General features: G+C 43.0%; 1 protein-coding gene across 1 annotated transcript; it reads right to left on the bottom strand.

The window, feature by feature from the left end:
- Positions 1-10,343: 10,343 nt before the first annotated feature.
- Positions 10,344-20,793, bottom strand: FAM241B (family with sequence similarity 241 member B). The gene is made up of 3 exons (XM_060768866.2): positions 20,678-20,793; positions 16,890-17,008; positions 10,344-11,588 (listed from the first exon to the last, which is right to left on the bottom strand). The coding sequence occupies exons 2-3, from the start codon at positions 16,977-16,979 to the stop codon at positions 11,307-11,309; spliced, it is 372 nt and encodes a 123-aa protein (XP_060624849.2). The 5' UTR covers positions 16,980-17,008; positions 20,678-20,793; the 3' UTR covers positions 10,344-11,306.
- Between the last annotated feature and the right edge of the window lie 1,090 nt (positions 20,794-21,883).

Genomic DNA, 21,883 nt, shown 5'->3' with positions numbered 1-21,883 from the left:
TATAATTTGAAAAAAAATACAAATTCCTATTCACGCTGCACATATTTTATTTGTAGTGCAAAAAAAACCACTTAAAAACAATACAATAATTAAAATGAAGAACAATTTTACCAAATACAAACTTATTAGTATTCCAACGGGAAGTGTGGGTCTGCTTTTGGCTGGTTAGATAGGATTTTTGTTGTTGTTGTGTGCTTTTAAGTAGTTTCAGACTTAGGTTGACCCTGAGTGAGGGCCGGGTGAATGACCTTGGAGGGCCATATCCGGCCCCTGGGCCTTAGCTTGAGGACCCCTGTTTTAGGCACTGTGTAGGTGCCATATGTAAGCCACCTTAAGTCCCCTTTGGGGTAGAGAAAGGCAGGATAGAAATAAGGTAAATAAATAAATTTGTCCATCTTTGACTACATTCACAAGTTGAATTTGTAGGTGATGCATGCCATATGCCAGCAAATATGGAAAACACAAGAATGGCCATCAGGCTGGAAAAAATCAACTTATATCCCCATACCAAAAAAGGGAAATGTGAAAGACTGCTCAAACTTCCGTACAGTAGTCCTTATTTCTCATGCCAGTAAGGTAAGGCTCAAGACCCTGCAAGGAAGACTCCAGCAATACATGGAGCAAGAGTTGCCAGATGTTCAAGCTGGGTTTAGAAAAGGCAGAGGAACGAGAGACCAGATTGCCAATACAGGGAGTTTCAGAAAAACATCTATTTCTGCTTCATTGACTATTCTAAAGCTTTTGACTGTGTGGATCATAATAAATTGTGGCAAGTTCTTGGTGGGGTGGGCATCCCAAGCCACCTTGTCTCTCTCCTGAGGAATCTGTACAAGGACCAAGTAGCAACAGTCAGAACTGACCACGGAACAACAGACTGGTTCAAGATTGGGAAAGGCGTACGGCAAGGCTGCATACTCTCACCCAACCTTTTTAACATGTATGCAGAACACATCATGCGATGTGCGGGGCTTGATGAAAGCAAAGCTGGGGTGAAAATTGCTGGAAGAAACATTAACAACCTCAGATATGCAGATGACACCACTCTGATGGCCGAAAGCGAGGAGGAACTGAGGAACCTTCTAATCAAGGTGAAAGAAGAAAGCGCAAAAGCTGGGTTGCAGCTAAACATTAAAAAAAACCAAGATTATGGCAACAAGAATGATTGACAACTGGGAAATAGAGGGAGAAAACGTGGAGACCGCGACAGACTTTGTATTTATAGGTGCAAAGATTACTGCAGATGCAGACTGCAGCCAGGAAATCAGAAGACGCTTACTTCTTGGGAGGAGAGCAATGTCCAGTCTCGATAAAATAGTAAAGAGTAGAGACATCAAACTGGCAACAAAGATCCGCCTAGTCAAAGCCATGGTATTCCCTGTAGTCACCTACGGATGTGAGAGCTGGACCTTAGGGAAGGCTGAGCGAAGGAAGATAGATGCTTTTGAGCTGTGGTGTTGGAGGAAAGTTCTGAGAGTGCCTTGGACTGCGAGAAGATCCAACCAGTCCATCCTCCAGGAAATAAAGTCCGACCGCTCATTGGAGGGAAGGATACTAGAGACAAAGTTGAAGTACTTTGGCCACATCATGAGGAGACAGCAAAGCCTGGAGAAGACAATTATGCTGGGGAAAGTGGAAGGTAAAAGGAAGAGGGGCCGACCAAGGGCAAGATGGATGGATAGCATCCTTGAAGTGACTGGACTGACCTTGAAGGAGCTGGGGGTGGTGACGGCCGACAGGGAGCTCTGGCGTGGGCTGGTCCATGAGGTCACGAAGAGTCGGAGACGACTGAACGAATGAACAACAACATGTACACATTTGAGAGAGAGAGAGCTTTGGCTAGCATGAGGAAGAGTAAAACCCCTGTGGTGTTTGTTTTGTTGTCTGTGCCCCTGTTCAGAAGATTTGACCTTACTTTCCGCCCCTGTGAGAACTGGATTTTGAAAAAAAAATGTCTTGTGTGGAAACAAGGATTGGTGAGAAAGCTTCCGTGGAGACCCCTTTCCCCCATGAGTGAATTCAATGGGAGGTATGGGCCTGCAGGCGGATGCCCAACCACCATCTCCCAAAGCAGTTGCTCTACTCCGAACTCAAGAATGGAAAATGGAATATTGGTGGGCAGGAAAAGAGATTTAAAGATGGGCTCAAAGCCAATCATAAAAACTCTGGCATAAACACTGAGAACTGGGAAGCCCTGGTCCATGAGCACTCCAGCTAGAGGTCAGCTGTGACCAGCAGTGCTGTAGAATTTGAAGAGGCACGAATGGAGGGCAAAAGAGAGAAACGTGCCAAGAGGAAGGAGCATCAAGCCAACCCCAACCAGAACCGCCTTTCACCTGGAAACCAATGCCCTCACTGCGGGAGGAGATGCAAATCAAGAATTTTGCTCCACAGTCACCTACGGATCCACTGACAGAACACCGACCTTGGAGGACCATCATCCTTGGACTACGAGGGATCGCCTAAGTAAGTAAGTAAGTAAGTAAGTAAGGTAGTATCTACTCTTTCTGCTCCTGATGCCCAGCCTAAAATTGAGTTTATCAGCTGCAAACCCTGAATTCATTGAAAACTGGATTATGTATTTTGTGTCCCTAAATGAGAGGGGCTTAAGAAGTTATGTTTGAAGACTTATAGTGACATGTTAAGTCTATTATTTGAGTATGTCAAGAGAATAGTCACATGGATATATATGAAGCAGGTTCTGAGGGTTGATCGTGTACATTAGGTGGGAAATGTTAAGTTGTTTTCTACTATAACTCCCAGAACTTGTTAGCTTTAATAATGCTGACTAGAGATGTGGAAGTTCTCAACTCTTGCTGTAAAATCAATATGGTAGCTGACTTTTTGTTATCTGGTGACTCTCCCACTAAGTTGTTATTAAATAAAGGATAAATGATGTCTTCCACGTGTTGTTTTATTGTATGATGCTTGTACTATGAACTCCCGGTGGCGCAATGGGTTAAATCAGTGGTTCTCAACCTTCCGAAGGCCTTGACCTCTTAATACAGTTCCTCATACTGTGGTGACCCCCAACCATAACATTATTTTCCTTGCTACTTCATAATTGTAATTTTGCTATTGTTATGAATCGCAATGTAACTATATTACATGCAGGATGTATTTTCATTCACTGGATCAAACTGGGCACAAAAACCTGATATGCCCAAATTTGAATACTGGTGGGATTTTGTTATTTGGGAATTGTAGTTGCTGGGATTTATAGTTCAGCTACAATCAAAGAGCATCCCTGGACTCCACCAATGATGGAATTGAACCAAATTTGGCACACAGAACTCCCATGACCAACAGAAAATACTGGAAGGGTTTGGTGGGCATTGACCTTGAGTTTTGCAGTTGTAGTTCACCTACATCCAGAGATCACTGTGGACTCAAACAATGACAGATCTGGACCAAACTTGGCACAAATACTCAATATGCCCAAATGTGAACACTGATGGAGTTTGGGGAAAATAGACCTTGACCTTTGAGAGTTGAAGTTACTGGGATTTATAGTTCACCTACAATCACACAGTATTCTTTACTCCACCAACGATAGAATTGGGCCAAACTTGGCACACAGAACCCCCATACTAACAGAAAATACTGTGTTTTCGGATTGTCTTTGGCGACCCCTCTGATGGCCGCTTGTGACTCCCCCAGGGTTGAGAAACGCTGGGTTAAACCATTGTGCCAGCAGGACTGAAGGCCAACAGGTCACAGGTTCGAACCCAGGGAGAGCGCGTGTGCAAGTACAACTGTACCAGGAGCTCCAATTTTGTTTGCTTTGCATTGAATGTTTGTTGTAGTCTTAAGTTTCAGGGACTCTGCAGATAGGTGGCTTCTTTTGGCTGCAATCATAGGGCAAGTCACCTGTCAATTATAGTTAGGTTCCCTGGTCCCGCCCCCTTTTTTGGGTTTTGGGGGGAATAGGAGCCTTTTTGGGTCAGTCCACACAGAGAAGCCTTTCATGCAGGACATAATACCAAGAGCTCCTGTAGAAAGCTTCGTCTTCTATGGCTTGGCCGGGGAGATATACAGCCCTACAGCTCCTTTGCTGAAGGACTTCAGTCTGCCATCACGGAAACCTGAATTCTTTTCCCCTGGAAGTCTACAAAGCTCTGCTTGGTAAGGGTCACTCGTGGAAGCCAGAAGCAGTTGGTACCGGGTGCAGGGGCTCCACGCCAACAGAGGCAAAGATACACAGAATTTATGTCCTGTCTACAGTCTTATGCACAGGCCCAGCGTGTGACAGCACAGCGCGAATAAGCTCCCTCTGTCAGCTCCGGCACTCCATATGGGGACATGAAAGAAGCCTCCCACAAGGGTGGTAAAAACATCAAAACATCCAGGCATCCCCATGGCAACGTCCTTGCAGAGAGCCAATTCTCCCACACCAGAAGCAACTTGCAGTTTCTCAAGTTGCTCCTGACACACACAAAAATCATACCTCTGGATTTCTGAAACATGTGGCCTTTCAGAGTTGAAAGCCTTTTTTGTGAGTTCAAATGACAAAACTAATCCCGTTAACAGCTTTTTCTTGTGCTTATGATGCTTCCTGTGATCAAAGGACAATGAGGACATTCTTATTGCTGTGAGCATCTTAATTTGTAAATATAATCCCCTTAATAATCCCAATAAAAATCACACAGCATCTATATCTTTATTGGGCCAACTCCAAAGTATATAATACACCATGCAGGCATTTGAAGCTTGAATGGCAAAACACAGCTATATGTGAATGTGTTTCCTTAATGTTACCATGGTGGATCCCATTGGAAGCAGCTTGTTCATGAGCAGGTTGATGGACACATTTTATGCCACAAGGGAGGTGGCAGCTCATTCTGAACCTGGCACGTGAAGTGCTAAATTCCTGCTTTCTTTGAAAAAATGTTTCTGAGTTCTTTCGATAAATCTGCTTATTCATGCACATCTCAGAAGCTTATCTGATCTGGCTGTTGAAAGGTCAGAGAGCACAAGTTCAAGGGTGGATTTGGTCTCAGAGCTGCCATCTGAAACATTAGGAAACGCTTGGAGAGTCCCAGTACCAGGGAATCAGAGTTGGCGGTGCTCATTGTGTGCCTGTGCCCACGCACTTAAGCTTCATGACTTACAGATGTTTGTTATTTCATGCACTAGTGCCGGAGGAGCAAATAGGCTTTATGCTAGTAAATCTGGTGATTTGCTGCTGAGATGAGGAACCTCCCAAACATGGAACTGATCTCTTTTTTAAAAAATAGTTTTTATTGTGAAATGTTGAAACTTATCAATGAAAGAGGGGGAACAATCAAGGTAATAGGAAAGTGGGAAGTCAGAGGGGTAATAGCAAGAAAGGAGGTGAGAGAGGGGGTGGATGGTAGTTGGGCGGTTAAAGGGTGGTGGGATAGGTCGGGGCTCCGGGACAGAGAGCGGGGGTGGGGGAGAGTTGTTGACTTCCAGTTCAGTCCACAGAGATGCAAACATAATGAGAGGGGGAAATATTATACGATGGGAATTTTTTAAGTAAGATCCGTTTTGTTGTAGACACTAGTAGTTGCGCATACCGCAACGAGCGTGTGCGTCATGTACCGGCATGCCTCGTCATGTACCGGCATGCCTCGGGAACAACTGTGCTCAGTTTCCGCTCTGTAGCTAACCTGTACGGTTCTGTTCTGTGCTTTAAAAATGTTTAAGACTATCAACTCACCCTCCGCATGTGAGGTTCACTCAGTGATACGGTTTTTGTCAGCAAGGAACCTGACTGCTGCAGAAATTCATCGACAGATTTGTGAAGTGTACGGTGATACTGTTATGAGTGAAAGCAAAGTGCATAAGTGGGTACGACAATTCAAAGATGGCTGTGACAACGTCCATGATGAGGACTGCTCCGGTCGCCCTTCTTTGATTACAGACAATTTGGTGGCTTCAGTTGAAGCGAGGATTCGTGAGAACAGGCACTTCACAATAACAGGTCTCTCAAACGAATTTCCTGACATGTCGAGATCAGTGCTTTACAACATTGTTTCTGAACACCTAAAGTTTAGGAAACTGTGCTCCTGTTGGGTCCCGAAACTCCTAACGGAGGACCACAAAAACCAAAGATTTGAGTGTGCGATCAAATCAAATCGTCTGTAATCAAAGAAGGGAGACCGGAGCAGTCCTCATCATGGACATTGTCACGGCCATCTTTGAATTGTCATACCCACTTACGCACTTTGCTTTCACTCATAACAGTATCACCGTACACTTCACAAATCTGTCGATGAATTTCTGCCGCAGACAGGTTCCTTGCTGACAAAAACCGTATCACTGAGCGAACCTCACATGCGGAGGGTGAGTTGATAGTCTTAAACATTTTTAAAGCACAGAACAGAACCGTACAGGTTAGCTACAGAGCAGAAACTGAGCACAGTTGTTCCCGAGGCATGCCAGTACACGACGCACATGTTCGTTGTGGTATGCACGCGAACTACTAGTGTCTACCACAAAACGGACCTTACTTAAAAAATACCCCTCGTAATAAAGCTTCTTAAGAAAAATTCGCTTCCAGAGGTCTTTGTTAGTAAAGGTCTGTTATACTAAATACGTATTCATATCGAACTTTATCTTAATAATAATTTCGGTATGTTTGTGAACCATTGACCAAAATTTTTTAACTTTCTTGCAGCCCCACCATAAATGGTAATAGGTCCCAGGTCCCTTCCCACATTTCCAACATTGGCTATTGTGGTTTTTATTGAATTAAAAAAGTGTCAGATGCTATCGATAGAACACTTTGTGCCAGTTTTCTATTATATTGATAGCTCTTGTAAATCTTAATTTAGCATTCCAAACATATCCCCATTCTTTTCAGAGTATAGAATGCCCTATATCCATAGCCCACTTGATCATATTATCTTTAATTAAATCTTTCTCAGTGTCCCATTCCAGGTTTTGGTATAATATTTTGACCATTTTTTTTTCTTTTCACATTATGTCCCAGCATGTGTCTTTTTCATTGAAGCCAGTGTTTTGGTCCTCTTTGAAACATTCTTTAGTTTGCAGAAAGTGAAAGCAGCTCATCTTCCCATCTATTTCCATCAGTTCTTCCAGGGATCTCAGGCACCATTCATTATTGCACTTTACTAAGAGTTGTTTATAGTTAAGCCACCTCTCACTAGGAATTTCTCTCTTGTGGAAAGCCTCTGCTGGTGATATCCACATTAGTGTTTTATCATATACTAGCTGTCCCCTGGCACACTTTGCTGTGACGAACCTTCCATCCCTCTTTCTCTCCTTCTTTCCTTCCTTCCTTCGCTCTGTTTCCTTCCTTCCTTCCCTTTTCTTTTTTCCTTCTCACCTTCCTTCTCTACCTCTTTCCTTCTTACCCCCTTTTTCTTAACTTCTTTCTCTCCTTCCTTCCTTCGCTCTTTTCTTTCTTTCTTTCTCCCCTCCCTTCCCTTTTTCTGTATCGTCATTTAGCTTTTCGTCATTTAGATTTTTGGGGTTTTTAAGTACTTTCCACTGGTTTATGGAGGGGGGAGGTTATGAGTGATGGTCACTCATTGGTCTGTTAGGGGTATAATGTCCAAATTTGGTGTCAATTTGTCCAATGGTTTTTGAGTTATGTTAATCCCAGAAATGAACATTAGATTTTGATTTATATAGATTATCGTATACTACATTATTGTAATTATTTATTATTTACAATTTATTTTTATTATTTTTATTTATATAATTATATCAAATGTTCTTAGATTGTAGGTGAACTATAAATCCCAGCAACTACAACTCCCAAATGACAAAATCAATTTTTTTTTGAGTGAAGGACGTAAATTGGGTTGTTAGGTGTCTTGTGTCCAAATTTGGTGTAAAATTGGTCCAGTGGTTTTTGAGTTCTGTAAATCCCACAAACAAACCCTACATTTTTATTTATATAGACTAGCCATCCCCTGCCACGCGTTGTTGTGGCCCAGTCTGGTGATCTGTAAAGTAATGAGAAAGTGTTGGTTTCTAATATATGTAATTTCTTTATGCTTCTGGGTAAACTGTATTTCTTGCTGTTCCTTTGTCAGTGTTGATATGGAGATTGGTTTGCCTACTCTGGAACATGCAACATATTATTGTCCTTCTTTAGGGGTCTCTTTCAAATCTATGATACTCTATCTCTGTGTGTGTAAATCGTATATCTCTCTCTATATCTATGGCTGGATGTCTCTTTATCAGGAGGGCTTTGATTGTGTTTTCTTGCCCTGGTGAAGGGAGTTGGACTGGATGGCCTTAAGTATTTTCTGTTGCTCCTGGAGGTTCTGTGTGGGAAGTTTGCCCCAATTCTGTTGTTGGTGGGGTTCAGAATGCTCTTTGATTGTAGGTGAACTATACATCCCACTACTCCCAAATATCAAGGTCTATTTTCCCCAAACTCTCTCTCTATATCGATGGCTGGATGTCTCTTTATCAGGAGGGCTTTGATTGTGTTTTCTTGCCCTGGTGAAGGGAGTTGAACTGGATGGCCTTAAGTATTTTCTGTTGCTCATGGGGGATCTGTGTGGGAAGTTTGCCCCAATTCTGTTGTTGGTGGGGTTCAGAATGCTCTTTGATTGTAGGTGAACTATAAATCCCAGTAACTACAACACCCAAATATCAAGGTCTATTTTCCCCAAACTCCACCTGTGTTCATATTTGAGCATATGAAATACTTGTGCCAAGTTTGTTCAAGTTCCATCATTGTTTGAGTCCACAGTGCTCTCTGGATGTAGGTGAACTACAACTCCCAAACTCAAGGTAAATGCCCACCAAACCCTTCTAGTGTTTTCTGTTGGCCATGAGAGTCCTGTATGCCATGTTTGGTTCAATTCCATCATTGGTGGAGTTCAGAATGCTCTTTGATTGTAGGTGAACTATAAATCCCAGCAACTACAACTCCCAAATGACAAAATCAATTTTTTTTTGAGTGAAGGACGTAAATTGGGTTGTTAGGTGTCTTGTGTCCAAATTTGGTGTAAAATTGGTCCAGTGGTTTTTGAGTTCTGTAAATCCCACAAACAAACCCTACATTTTTATTTATATAGACTAGCCATCCCCTGCCACGCGTTGTTGTGGCCCAGTCTGGTGATCTGTAAAGTAATGAGAAAGTGTTGGTTTCTAATATATGTAATTTCTTTATGCTTCTGGGTAAACTGTATTTCTTGCTGTTCCTTTGTCAGTGTTGATATGGAGATTGGTTTGCCTACTCTGGAACATGCAACATATTATTGTCCTTCTTTAGGGGTCTCTTTCAAATCTATGATACTCTATCTCTGTGTGTGTGAATCGTATATCTCTCTCTATATCTATGGCTGGATGTCTCTTTATCAGGAGGGCTTTGATTGTGTTTTCTTGCCCTGGTGAAGGGAGTTGGACTGGATGGCCTTAAGTATTTTCTGTTGCTCCTGGAGGTTCTGTGTGGGAAGTTTGCCCCAATTCTGTTGTTGGTGGGGTTCAGAATGCTCTTTGATTGTAGGTGAACTATACATCCCACTACTCCCAAATATCAAGGTCTATTTTCCCCAAACTCTCTCTCTATATCTATGGCTGGATGTCTCTTTATCAGGAGGGCTTTGATTGTGTTTTCTTGCCCTGGTGAAGGGAGTTGGACTGGATGGCCTTAAGTATTTTCTGTTGCTCATGGGGGTTCTGTGTGGGAAGTTTGCCCCAATTCTGTTGCTGGTGGGGTTCAGCATGCTCTTTGATTGTAGGTGAATTATAAATCCCAGTAACTACAACTCCCAAATATCAAGGTCTATTTTCCCCAAACTCCACCTGTGTTCATATTTGAGCATATGAAATACTCGCGCCAAGTTTGGTCAAGTTCCATCGTTTGAGTCCACAGTGCTCTCTGAATGAAGGTGAACTACAACTTCAAAACCAAAGGACACTGCCCACCAAACCCTTCCAAGTATTTTCTGTTGGTCATGGGAGTTCTGTGTGCCAAGTTTGGTTCAATTCCATCGCTGGTGGAGTTCAGAATGCTCTTTGATTGTAGGTGAACTATAAATCCCAGCCACTACAACTCCCAAATGACAAAATCATAATTTTTTGAGTGATGGTCATTCCTTGTGTTGTGAGACGGTTTGTTGACAAATTTGGTGTGATTTCATTCATTGGTTCTTTTGTTTTTAAAGTACTCATTATACACAGAGCATTTATATATATAGATAGCTAGATTATGGTGATGTAAGAAACATGTGACTGGACTGACCAGTGACTGGACTGACCAGTGACTGCACTGACCTTGAAGGAGCTGGGGGTGGTGACGGCCGACAGGGAGCTCTGGCGTGGGCTGGTCCATGAGGTCACGAAGAGTCGGAGACGACTGAACGAATGAACAACAACAAGAAACATGCAGTCGATTGGATTTATTCAATTTATTTTGAAGAATGAAGATTTTTTTCACACGTCCATTGCACTGTAAGACTTCAATACAACAAACTTGAACACCCAGGGGATATTATGAAACAGTTTTACACCTGCGGTACCCCCATCCAAGTAGGCAAGGAGCTGCCTTGAAACAAGCACTCACACATTTGCAAGGACCAAGGCCACAGACAGCCCCCACATAGAGGAACCAGTTCTCAAAATGGATTCTTCATGAACACTGATTAGCTGAAAGTCCCATATCTCCCCAAATATAACTAGGATTGTTCCAAGAACCAAATCTAAGTCTTCTTCATTATTTTGATGGGATTCTGGAGCTATAATTGACACAAATTAAGATCCTCAGTTTACAAAATTGTTACTTAAACACAAGCCCCTTTAAAGCAATCTGGACAGATGTGCCACTTCCATCCTTGCTTTGAGCCTTCTGCTGCCATCTCCTTTCCAGAATTCTTCCCACACGTACTTAGTCATCCCATAGGTGAAAGTGTCTTTCTACTGTATTTCAATTCCTGTGTTTGCTATTTACCTCTCAAAGAAATCTAGCTGTTGTCCTTTTCAATCCTGCAGTCTCCTTCCTATCTTCATATCATCTATGCCCCAGAAATAAAAGAGCAATATATATATATTCCTGGCATTTGCTCTCCCTAAAAGAGCAAAATAAATCTCATATTACTGATAACAAAAGGCAACCAAAGTGCAAACGTGGTACCCTCATGGGCTCACATTTCACAGTGGTCATGTCTGTTCCCAATGAGGTTGATTTACAAAGGGTTTGGGGGGAATGGATATATATATGAGCAAACACAAGCATAACAGGGGCACATCATCAATTTATCTCATTCTCACGTCTTTGCACACTCTCTCCCACACACACCTCAAGAATAACTGGTTCTCGTTGAGCCAGGCAGCTATCATGGCTTGTACATAAGTCCTTGTCACCGCTGGCTTAAGTGGGAAACAACATAGATGAGGCCCACCAAGAGCAGGCCACGCACACCCACCATCATGAGGAGGAACAGTAGTAAGATGGACATGACCGGCTCTACCACCTGGTTGCCAAGGTTCCAAGTGGGGAATCCCATGTTGACCAACTGTTGATTGATATCTGAAAACGGTGAGCGTTCCCCTGGCCTTGCGCCCGGATGGTGGTGACGTTGCTGCTGCTGCTGCTCATAGTGCTGTTGTGGAGCAGGACCTGCATTTGTGTTGAAAAAAGCCTGTGGAGAAAACCAGGGAACGGGAATGAATTCATCAAGCCATTCTTGGCTAATGAAATGACAAGTCTAAGAAAGAAAGGCAAGAAATGTAGGTCGAAGCTGGTCGCAGAATCACTCTGCAGGACCTAGCATACCTAGAGAGGGTGTTTTAATCAAATGTGAGAAGAATCAAACCCGTAAATGTGGTGTGCCAACAAACCAATGCAAATTATTTATTATTATTTATTTACAGTATTTCTATTAGGCCTGGGTAACAACGCAAAAATTTGTTTCTAAAATCGATTTGTATTTGGGGGGTTTTTGCGTTTCGATATTTAAAATAATTACAAAACTTTCCTTTAAAAAAGCTCAGTATTTACGAAATTTCGTTAATATTAACGAATCGATTCGTTAAGATGGCGGACCCCCCGCGCATGCGCAAATCACCTCTGAAACTTCGTTATGAAGACGGGGGTCGATTCGTTAAGGTGGCAACGAATCGATTCGTTAAAAAAGAAATATTTTTCAGAAATATTTAAAAATGGAAAATTAACAATGCTTGCCCTGTTGTGGAGCGAACACAGCCACAGGACAGGGACAAACTCACACACACAGGCACACAAGGGTCTTTTCTTTTTTTAGATTTTTTTTTTGAATTTTTTTAAGAATAAAAGAAAGATATTTTTCAGAAATATTTAAAAATGGAAAATTAACAATGCTTGCCCTGTTGTGGAGCGAACACAGCCACAGGACAGGGACAAACTCACACACACAGGCACACAAGGGTCTCTTCTTTTTTTAGAATATTTTTTGATTTTTTTTAAGAATAAAAGAAAGATATTTTTCAGAAATATTTAAAAATGCTTGCCCTGTTGTGGAGCGAACGGCAAAGCCTCCCCGCTGCTCCCAGCCCAGGGAATGAATGAATGAATGCAAGCAATGAATGAATGCAAGCCAAGCCTCCCTCCCGAACCTCCCGTCTCCTCACCTTCCCCAGCAATGAGCAATGCGGCCATGCGGAGCCGCTTTTAAAGGGCAGCCCACCCAATCACAATCAGCCACGGTGCTTGGGAGCGCAGGATTGGCTCCCAGCGCACCCAGCATCCTCCATCCCTAAAACGTCATTTCCGAAACGGGCGGAAGCCCGTAAAAAAGATGGAGGATGCCGTTTCGATATTTAAAAACACTTCCGGGTTTGAAAATATGTTTTGTAATCGTTTTGTAATTGCTAAAAATAACGAATATTTAACGAATTACAAAATTAACAAACGAAACCACCCAGGCCTAATTTCTATACCGCTTTTCTCACCCCCAGGGGGACTCAAAGCGGTTTACACATAACTGGCAAAACTTCAATGCCATACATTGGACACTGACGCGGTATTTATTTGTCGTGTCAGACGCGATGCCAATCCATAACTACCACAATAATAAAATGACAATTAACCATAAATCATAATTAGAAAGTACATAAGCAATCATTGAATCAATAAATAATAAAAACAGTCTCGCCAGTAGTATTGTCATTCTAGTCCATGCCCTTTAAACTCTACAAACATCTACTGTCCGAAGGCCTGATCCCAAAGCCATGATTTTAATTTTTTTCTAAAAGCCAGGTGGGAGGGAGCAGATCTTACCTCATTTGGGAGTGTGTTCCATAGGCGAGGGGCCACCGCCGAGAAGGCCCTGTCTCTCATCCCCGCCAGACGCATTTGTGCAATTGACAGGAGCGAGAGCAGGGCCTCCCCGGATGATCTTAGATTCCAAGATGGGACGTAGGGGTGGATGCATTCGGACAAGTAAGTTGGGCTAGAACCGTATAGAGCTTTATAGGTCAGAACCAGCACTTTGAATTGGGCTCAGAGATGGACTGGCAGCCAGTGGAGCTGGCACAACAGGGGGGTGGTATGCTCCCTATATGTCACCCCGGGTAGTAATCTGGCTGCCGCCCGTTGGACTAGCTGAAGTTTCCAAACCGTCTTCAAATGTAGACGTCTTCCATGTAGAGCGCGTTACAGGCCGGAATGCCTTTTATTCACATATGGTTTTACTGTATGTATGGGCAAGTGTGTATGTTTTGTATGTTTTGCACATTTTTATATGGTCAAAATTGACTAATCAATAAAGAATCGTTGTTGTTTAATACAATGCTCTGCTTACTTACACTAACACTTCTTTTTGAAAAAATGCATGCAAATTCCCTGTTCTCATACTCCATAGCAGCATTCTTTTATAGCAAAACACGTAATTATATGTGAACAACTTGTGCTTTCATTACACAAACATTGATGATCAGAGGCCACATGCCCCTGAATGCCAGCTGCTGGGGAACATGAGCCAGTAAACACGGTTGTAGCAACATTCTGTTTGTGAGCTTCCTAAAGTCCTCAATTTGGAAATCAAGTGCTGATCCAAACAAGAGCTATAATTTGCTCTAGCATGGTTCCACTTGGGTTGTCAGTGCGTATCTGGCAGACTACCAGATGAGAACAAATACATGAAGAATGAGAGGTGATGATGCACTCAGGTCTTGCTTAAGGGCTGCCCACAGACAACTGGGTAGCTACCATTTGAATAGAATGCTAGATTGAATTGACTCTAATCCAAAAAGGCTTTTTCAAAGGTTTTTCCTGGCAATGTATAAAATGGCTTTATAAAGAGTGATCAGAGGACAGATCAACCATACTAAATATTTAGGCAACCATTTATAGCAGAAATTGTGAAGTGTCATACATATAAGGACGGTTTTAAATGGTGTATTTTAGTATTTTGATAAATGTTTTTTAATGTTTATGTATTGTATGTGAATCTGTGTCCCGCATTGAATGTTTGCCGGGATTGTGGCGCAGCTGGCTGAGTGTCAGCTGCATTAAGATCACTCTGGAAGCATGCGGGGAATGCGGAAGTGCTTCAACAGTGTCGCAGATGAACGATGAAAGCGACAACTCCCCTGGTGGCCAGAAAAAGTTAAATAGCCTTTCTCTATGTCTGTATATGTTTGTTAGGCCTGGGTAACAACGGAAAAAATTGTTTCTAATATCGTTTCGTTTTTAGGGTGCCTCAGCGTTTTGTATTTAAAAATATATCCGAAATTTTCCATAAAAAAAGTTTGGTATTTACGAAATTTCGTTAATATTTACAAAACGTTTTGTAAAGATGGCGCCCGCGGTTGCGCATGCGCAAAGCATCAACGAAATTTTTTTCCAATATTTTTTCAATATTTTTTTAATTTAATTATTATTATTTTTTAATAATAAAAAAAATATTTGGCAGAAAATGCTTGCCAAAAATAGCCACAGGGCAAACAGACTGAGCCTCCTCGCTGCTCCCAGCTCCGTCCCACCCTCCGAGTCCTGCGGGCTCTCTCTCTCTCTCTTTCTCCACCAAGAGGAGGGAAAGGAGAAGAAAGAAAAGAGGAAGGGAAAGGAGGGAAGGCAGGCACTCACTCTGGCGGGCCCTCAAGCGCTTCCGCCGAGTCGGGCCTGGCTCCTCCGAAGCACACCCACCGCAAAGGTGAGGAAGGAGGGATGGGGCCGCCTTCCCGCTGAGGATCGCTCGCCCTCTCGCTCGCTTGCTCAGCCGGCGCCTTCCCCGCCCTCTCCTCCTCCTCCTCCTCCTCCTCCTCCTCCTCCTCCTCCTCCTCCTCCTCCTCTTTCAGGCTCTGACTGGCTAAGGAGAGGAGAGAGAGGAGAGCTCCCAGCAAGCATCTTACGTATTTCCGAAATGGACGGAAATACAAAAATATTTGGCGCATGCTGTTTCGATTTTGAAAATACACTTCCGGGTTTGGAAAAAAGTTTGATATCGTTTCGTATACAGGAAATTAACGGGAAAAAAAGATATACAAAATTAACGAACAAAACCGCCCAGCCCTAATGTTTGTATGTAAAAAATTGGCATTGAATGTTTGCCATATATGTGTACACTGTAATCCGCCCTGAGTCCCCTTCGGAGTGAGAAGGGCGGGATATAAATGTTTTAAATAAATAAATAATCATCTTTAAATTTGTGCAACACAAAATAGCTGCAGACAGTAACATCCTGCAGAAATTTACTGGCAGCACATGGGGTGCAGACCCAAAATTAGTAAGAATATCAGCCCTAGCCTTGTCTTACTCAACTGCCGAGTATGCCTGCCCTGTTTGGCATAAGTCTGCCCATGCAAAGCAGGTGAACATGATATTGAATGAAACATGCAGAATAACCACAGGATGTCTTAAACCTACACCTGTTGATAAACTCTACAAGCTAGCTGGTATCCCCCTCCCCCCCGATGTGCAACGGGAAGTTGCTGCTAAATGTGGGAAATAAGGTTGAACACTGTGAAAGCCACCCACTACATGGCTACCAGCCTCCTCCCAGTAGACTCAAATCAAGGAAAAGCTTTATATGATGGCACACTGGGAAGATTAAGGAGAAAACTAAATGTGTCTGGCTATTTTCCCAGTGACCATCGGTATGCCCTAAATTACTTTAATGCCCCCAAAAATAAAACTCTAAAAACAAGATTAAATTCAACAATTTTTTTAGAGTTTTATTTTCGGGGGCATTAATTTAGGGCATACCGATGGTCACTGGGAAAATAGCCAGACACATTTAGTTTTCTCCTTAATCTTCCCAGTGTGCCATCATAGTGATAAGGATGGCCTGTACAGACTGCAAGCCAGACCAGACACTTTTCTGGCAACTATCTATAAACTATGATCAAAAGGAATGGAATAAAAAGTCTTTCTGCCAAGCTCTAAGCCAGAATGGGCTGAACCAACTGAGCTCGGCCACTAGGGGAATCCTAAACTCCTACTGTAAACTTGGAAAAATGGAACAGTCCAACAGGCAACAAGGAAATAAACAGGCCGAGACTTCACACTTTATGGAAACTACCACTCTTCTTGGTGTCCCCCCAGCAACAGCAAGGGTATCCCTCTGGGCAGCTTGATGGCCCAACTTGATGGCCCTCCATGAGGGTATTCCTCCGGGGGCAAACCAAGAATGGGCAACTTGGATGTCCCTGAATAGACTCAGAAGTGGGATGGGCAGATCAAAAGACAACCTGGGAAAATGGCACTACCTACGCCTTATGTGACTGTGGAACAGAACTGACAACTCTGTATCTGTATGCTTGTCCACTGTGTCCTCATGTACAGAGGAAGAATTGTTAGAGACAATGCCATTGCTGTTGCCCATTTTTGGTCAAAAGATATTTAGCTGCCTGCATTCTTTCTGTTTCTATCAGTTTTATATTAATTTATGCAATATTTTTGATGCGAAATAAATAAATCATCTTTAAAAAGTACAAAACACAAGATGTTCACATTGCCTCACCGGTCGGGAGTTCTCCCTGTTCTGAGTGCTCTGTCTTACTCGAGGATCGTCGTCTTGTACAATATCTCCATTGGCCAAAATCCGCACCATCCTTGGAGCTTGAACGTGTTTGGTTACACCTGCAACCCACAGGAGAACAATGTTTAGCCAGATCTACTGATCCCTTTGCAATGAAGCAAGACAAGAAGGGACATGCCTCCATGACATAATACCAGACTTTTCCATTATTGTTTTTTTCAGAATAAACCCAGAACTGCTGTTGCATAGTCACACCTATGAGCACATTAGAATTCTTAGTCCATTGATTTTTTTCCCCTTTTTGTATTGTTCTAACTAGTTCCTATTTGTTCATTACTTCAAGAGATCTTGTTTCAATAAATAAATAACCATTCTGAAAGCAGAAAAACACTAGGAAAAAAGAATGGGAGGGAAAAGGAGAAGAAAACTTGGGCACAAGTTCATAACACCATTACAAGCAGTCCCCAAGTTATAAACATCCAACTTATATCCAACTCCTAGTTAGAGTTATGGGGGAAAGGCTCCTCCACTGAAGCTTTATCACCAACCCGTTTCCATGACAACCCACATTTTCAAAATCCAGTTGTCACATGGACAGAAAGAGAGGTGAAATATTCTGAAATGAGGCACAAACCTTACAGAGATGTTAATCCTTCCCTATGCTTTCCAAAACTTTTAAAAAATGACTTGAGTTACCTGTTTCGATTTACAAATTCTACTTAAGAACAAACCTATAGAATAATAATATTAATAATATTAATAATATTAATAATATTAATAATATTAATAATATTAATAATAATCATCATCATAGAATCAAAGAGTTGGAAGAGACCTCATGGGCCATCCAGTCCAACCCCCTGCCAAGAAGCAGGAATATTGCATTCAAATCACCCCTGACAGATGGCCATCCAGCCTCTGTTTAAAAGCTTCCAAAGAAGGAGCCTCCACCACACTCCGGGGCAGAGAGTTCCATGGCTGAATGGCTCTCACAGTCAGGAAGTTCTTCCTCATGTTCAGATGGAATCTCCTCTCTTGTAGTTTGAAGCCATTGTTCCGCGTCCTAGTCTCCAAGGAAGCGGAAAACAAGCTTGCTCCCTCATCCCTGTGGCTTCTTCTCACATATTTATACATGGCTATCATATCTCCTCTCAGCCTTCTCTTCTGCAGGCTAAACATGCCCAGCTCCTTAAGCAGCTCCTCACAGGGCTTGTTCTCCAGACCCTTGATCATTTTAGTCGCCCTCCTCTGGACACATTCCAGCTTGTCAATATCTCTCTTGCATTGTGGTGCCCAGAATGGGACACAATATTCCAGGTGTGGTCTAACCAAATCAGAATAGAGGGGTAGCATTGTGTTATGTGATCATCAGTATGGACACCGTTTTTGTAAATGCCCTCATAATGTTTCATATAGTTTTAATTGTATTTATTAATATTGGGAGTATATTTTTCAACTGGCCATTATCCCATGCTGGGAGAAAGGTGGCATACAAATTATTATATTATATATACTAAAATAATAATAATAATAATAACACAACAACAACAACAAAACAACAACAATAATAATAGTAATGACTCTGGCACAAGCCAGTAAAGGTGGTCCCAGTGGTGATTGGCACACTGGGTGCAGTGTCTAAGGACCTTGGCCTGCACTTAAAAACAATCAGCATAGACAAAATTACATAACACCATTGCTCAGATGATTCATTGGAACTTGTGCCACAAATACCATCTGCCTGTGACAAAGAACTGGTGGGATCACAAGCCTGAAAAGGTTACAGAGAATGAACACGTCAAGCTACTCTGGGACTTCTGAATTCAGGCAGACAAGAGTTTTGGAGCACAATACTCCTGACCTCACAATCGTGTTAAAAAACAAAGTATGGATTGTCGATGTTGTAATCCCAGGTGACAAAAGGATTGAAGAGAAACAATTGGAAAAACTGACACGATATGTGGATTTAAAGATCAAAGTGCAATGACTCTGGCACAAGCCAGTTAAGGTGGTCCCAGTGGTGATCGGCACACTGGGTGCAGTGTCTGCACTTAAACACAATTGGCGCTGACAAAATTACCATCTGCCAGCTGCAGAAACCTTACTGGGATTTACACGCATTATTCGCCGATACATCACACAGTCCTAGACACTTGGGAAGTGTCCGACGTGTGATCCAATGCAACAGCCAGCAGAGTGATCTTGTCTGCTGTGGACTCATTGTGTTTCAAATAATAATAATAATAATAATAATAATAATAACTATTATATTATTAGGAGCCCCAGGTGGCACAGTGGGTTAAAGCTCTGAGCAGCTGAGCTTGTTGACCAAAAAGTCACAGGTTCATATCCGGGGAGCGGCATGAGCTTCCACTGTCAGCCCCAGCTTCTGCCAACCTAGCAGTTCAAAAACATGCAAATGTGAGTAGATCAATAGGTACCGCTCTGGCGGGAAGATAACAGCACTCCAGGTAGTCATGCTGGCCACATGACCTAGGAGGTCTCTACAAACAACGCTGGCTCTTCAGCCTAGAAATGGAGATGAGCACAAACCCCCCAGAGTCGGGCACGACTGGACTTAATGTCAGGGGAAAACCTTTACCTAACTTTTTATTATATTACTAGCCGTCCCCTACTAGATACTAGAGACAAAGTTGAAGTACTTTGGCCACTTTATGAGGAGACAGCAAAGCCTAGAGAAGACAATTATGCTGGGGAAAGTAGAAGGTGAAAGGAAGAGAGGCCGACCAAGGGCAAGATGGATGGATGGCATCCTTGAAGTGACTGGACTGACCTTGAAGGAGCTGGGGGAGGTGACAGCTGACAGGGAGTTCTGGCGTGGGCTGGTCCATGAGGTCACGAAGAGTCGGAGACGACTGTACGAATGAACAACACAAGCCGTCGCCTGCCACGCGTTGCTGTGACCCACTCTGGTGGTCATGTAGGTTCTGTGTGGGAGGTTTGGCCCAATTCTATCGTTGGTGGGGTTCAGAATGCTCTGTGATTCTAGGTGAACTATAAATCCCGGCAACTGCAACTCCCAAATGTCAAGATTCTATTTTCCCCAAACTTCACCAGTGTTCACATTTGGGCATATTAAGTATTTGTGTAGAGTTTGATCCATCATTGTTTGTGTCCACAGTGCTCTCTGGATGTAGGTGAACTACAACTCCCAAACTCAAGGTCAATGCCCACCAAACCCTTCTAGTGTTTTTTGTTGGCCATGGGCGTCTTGTGTGCCACATTTGGTTCAATCCCATCATTGGTGGAGTTCAGAATGATCTTTGATTGTAAGTAAACTATAAAAGCAAGCAACTACAACTCCCAAATGACAAAATCAATTTTTTGAGTGAAGGACATACGTTGGGTTGTTAGGTGTCTTGTGTCCAAATTTGGTATCGATTCATCCAGTGGTTTTCGAGTTCTGTTAATCCCACAAACGAACATTACATTTTTATTTATATAGATTATATTATTATTATTATTATTATTATTATTATTATTATATCTTGTGGCCTCAAAACAGAGGGTCCTTCCACACAGCCATATAATCCAGAATATCCAGACTGATAATCCACAATATCTGCTTTGAACTGGATTATTTGAGTCCACACTGCCATATAATCCAGTTCAACGTGGATCTTATGCAGCTGTGTGGAAGGGGCCTTAATGTTGGGGACTTGAGGTGTGAAAATACAAGGAGAGCAAAGTACTAAGCAATTCTGCCGAGTTCAAACACTATCTATGTTTCAAAGGAGGATCTCACTCACCTCACTTATTTTTTTTCTCCCCCTGGAAGCTCCTCTTCCGCCGACGTCTCTCTGCCTCCTCCTAGAAGAGCTGAGATCCACATCTTCCGGAAAGGCTGTCACCGCCGGAAGTGACGCAAGACGAAGAAGCCAATAGGAAGGCGCTTCCAAGGCAAGGCAAGACAGGCTGGCCGCTGGAGGAGTTCTCGCACGCCCTCTACCGACGCTTTTGAGAAGTGCAGGTCTAAACCTCAACTCGTTTTGGAGGAGGAAGGAGGCTGGGTATGTTGGGTAAAATTGTAGCATCAATGCCCTTTAACTGCAATGCCTCAAGGCTGTAGAAGCCTGGAAGCTGTGACTCACCAAACTACAACGCCTAGGATTCCCTATCATCAAGACTCACTAACAACAGAACCTCTGAAGATGCCAGCCACAGATGCAAGTGAAATGTCAGAAGAGAATGCTACTATTTATTTGTCATGTCAGGGCAACCAGTCAATTGTATTACATTTCTAACAAACAAAGCAAACGAACAGACAAGATACAAAATTTGTGAGTTTGGTAGTTGATTAAATGTCCAGTATCTGACCACTTGGAGTGCCTCTGGTGTTGCTGCAAGAAGGTCCTCCATTGTGCATGTGGCAGGGCTCAGGTTGCATTGCAGCAGGAGGTCAGTGGTTTGCTCTTGTCCACACTCGCATGTCGTGGATTCCACTTTGTGCCTCCATTTCTGAAGGTTGCTCTGCAGCTCGTGGTGCCAGAGCGCAGTCTGTTCAGCGCCTTCCAAGTTGCCCAGTTTTCTGTGTGCCCAGGAGGGAGTCTCTCATCTGATATCACCCACGGATTGAGGTTCTGGGTTTGAGCCTGCCACTTCTGGACTCTCGCTTGCTGAGGTGTTCCAGCGAGTGACTCTGTACATCTTAGAAAACTATTTCTTGATTTAAGTCATTGACATGCTGGCTGATACCCAAACAGGGGATGAGCTGGAGATGTCACTCCCTTGGTCCTTTCACTATTGGCTGCTACTTCCCGGCGGATGTCAGGTGGTGCAATACCCGCTAAGCAGTGTAATTTCTCCAGTGGTGTAGGGCGCAGACACCCCGTGATAATGCAGCATGTCTCATTAAGAGCCACATCCACTGTTTTAGTGTGGTGAGATGTGTTCCACACTGGGCATGCGTACTCAGCAGCAGAGTAGCACAGCGCAAGGGCAGATGTGTTCACTGT

This window comes from Anolis sagrei, chromosome 3, assembly GCF_037176765.1.
Source record: "Anolis sagrei isolate rAnoSag1 chromosome 3, rAnoSag1.mat, whole genome shotgun sequence".
NCBI lineage: Eukaryota > Metazoa > Chordata > Lepidosauria > Squamata > Dactyloidae > Anolis > Anolis sagrei.
This window is presented reverse-complemented; position numbering and strand designations above follow the sequence as displayed.

Bases quoted from the DNA above. Each gene is read 5' to 3' on its own strand.
- FAM241B (XM_060768866.2), bottom strand. From the start codon at position 16,979: ATGGTGCGGATTTTGGCCAATGGAGATATTGTACAAGACGACGATCCT. The intron at 11,589-16,889 runs GTGAGGCAATGT...TTTTCTCCACAG, and splicing joins ACAGGGAGAACTCCCGACCG to GCTTTTTTCAACACAAATGC.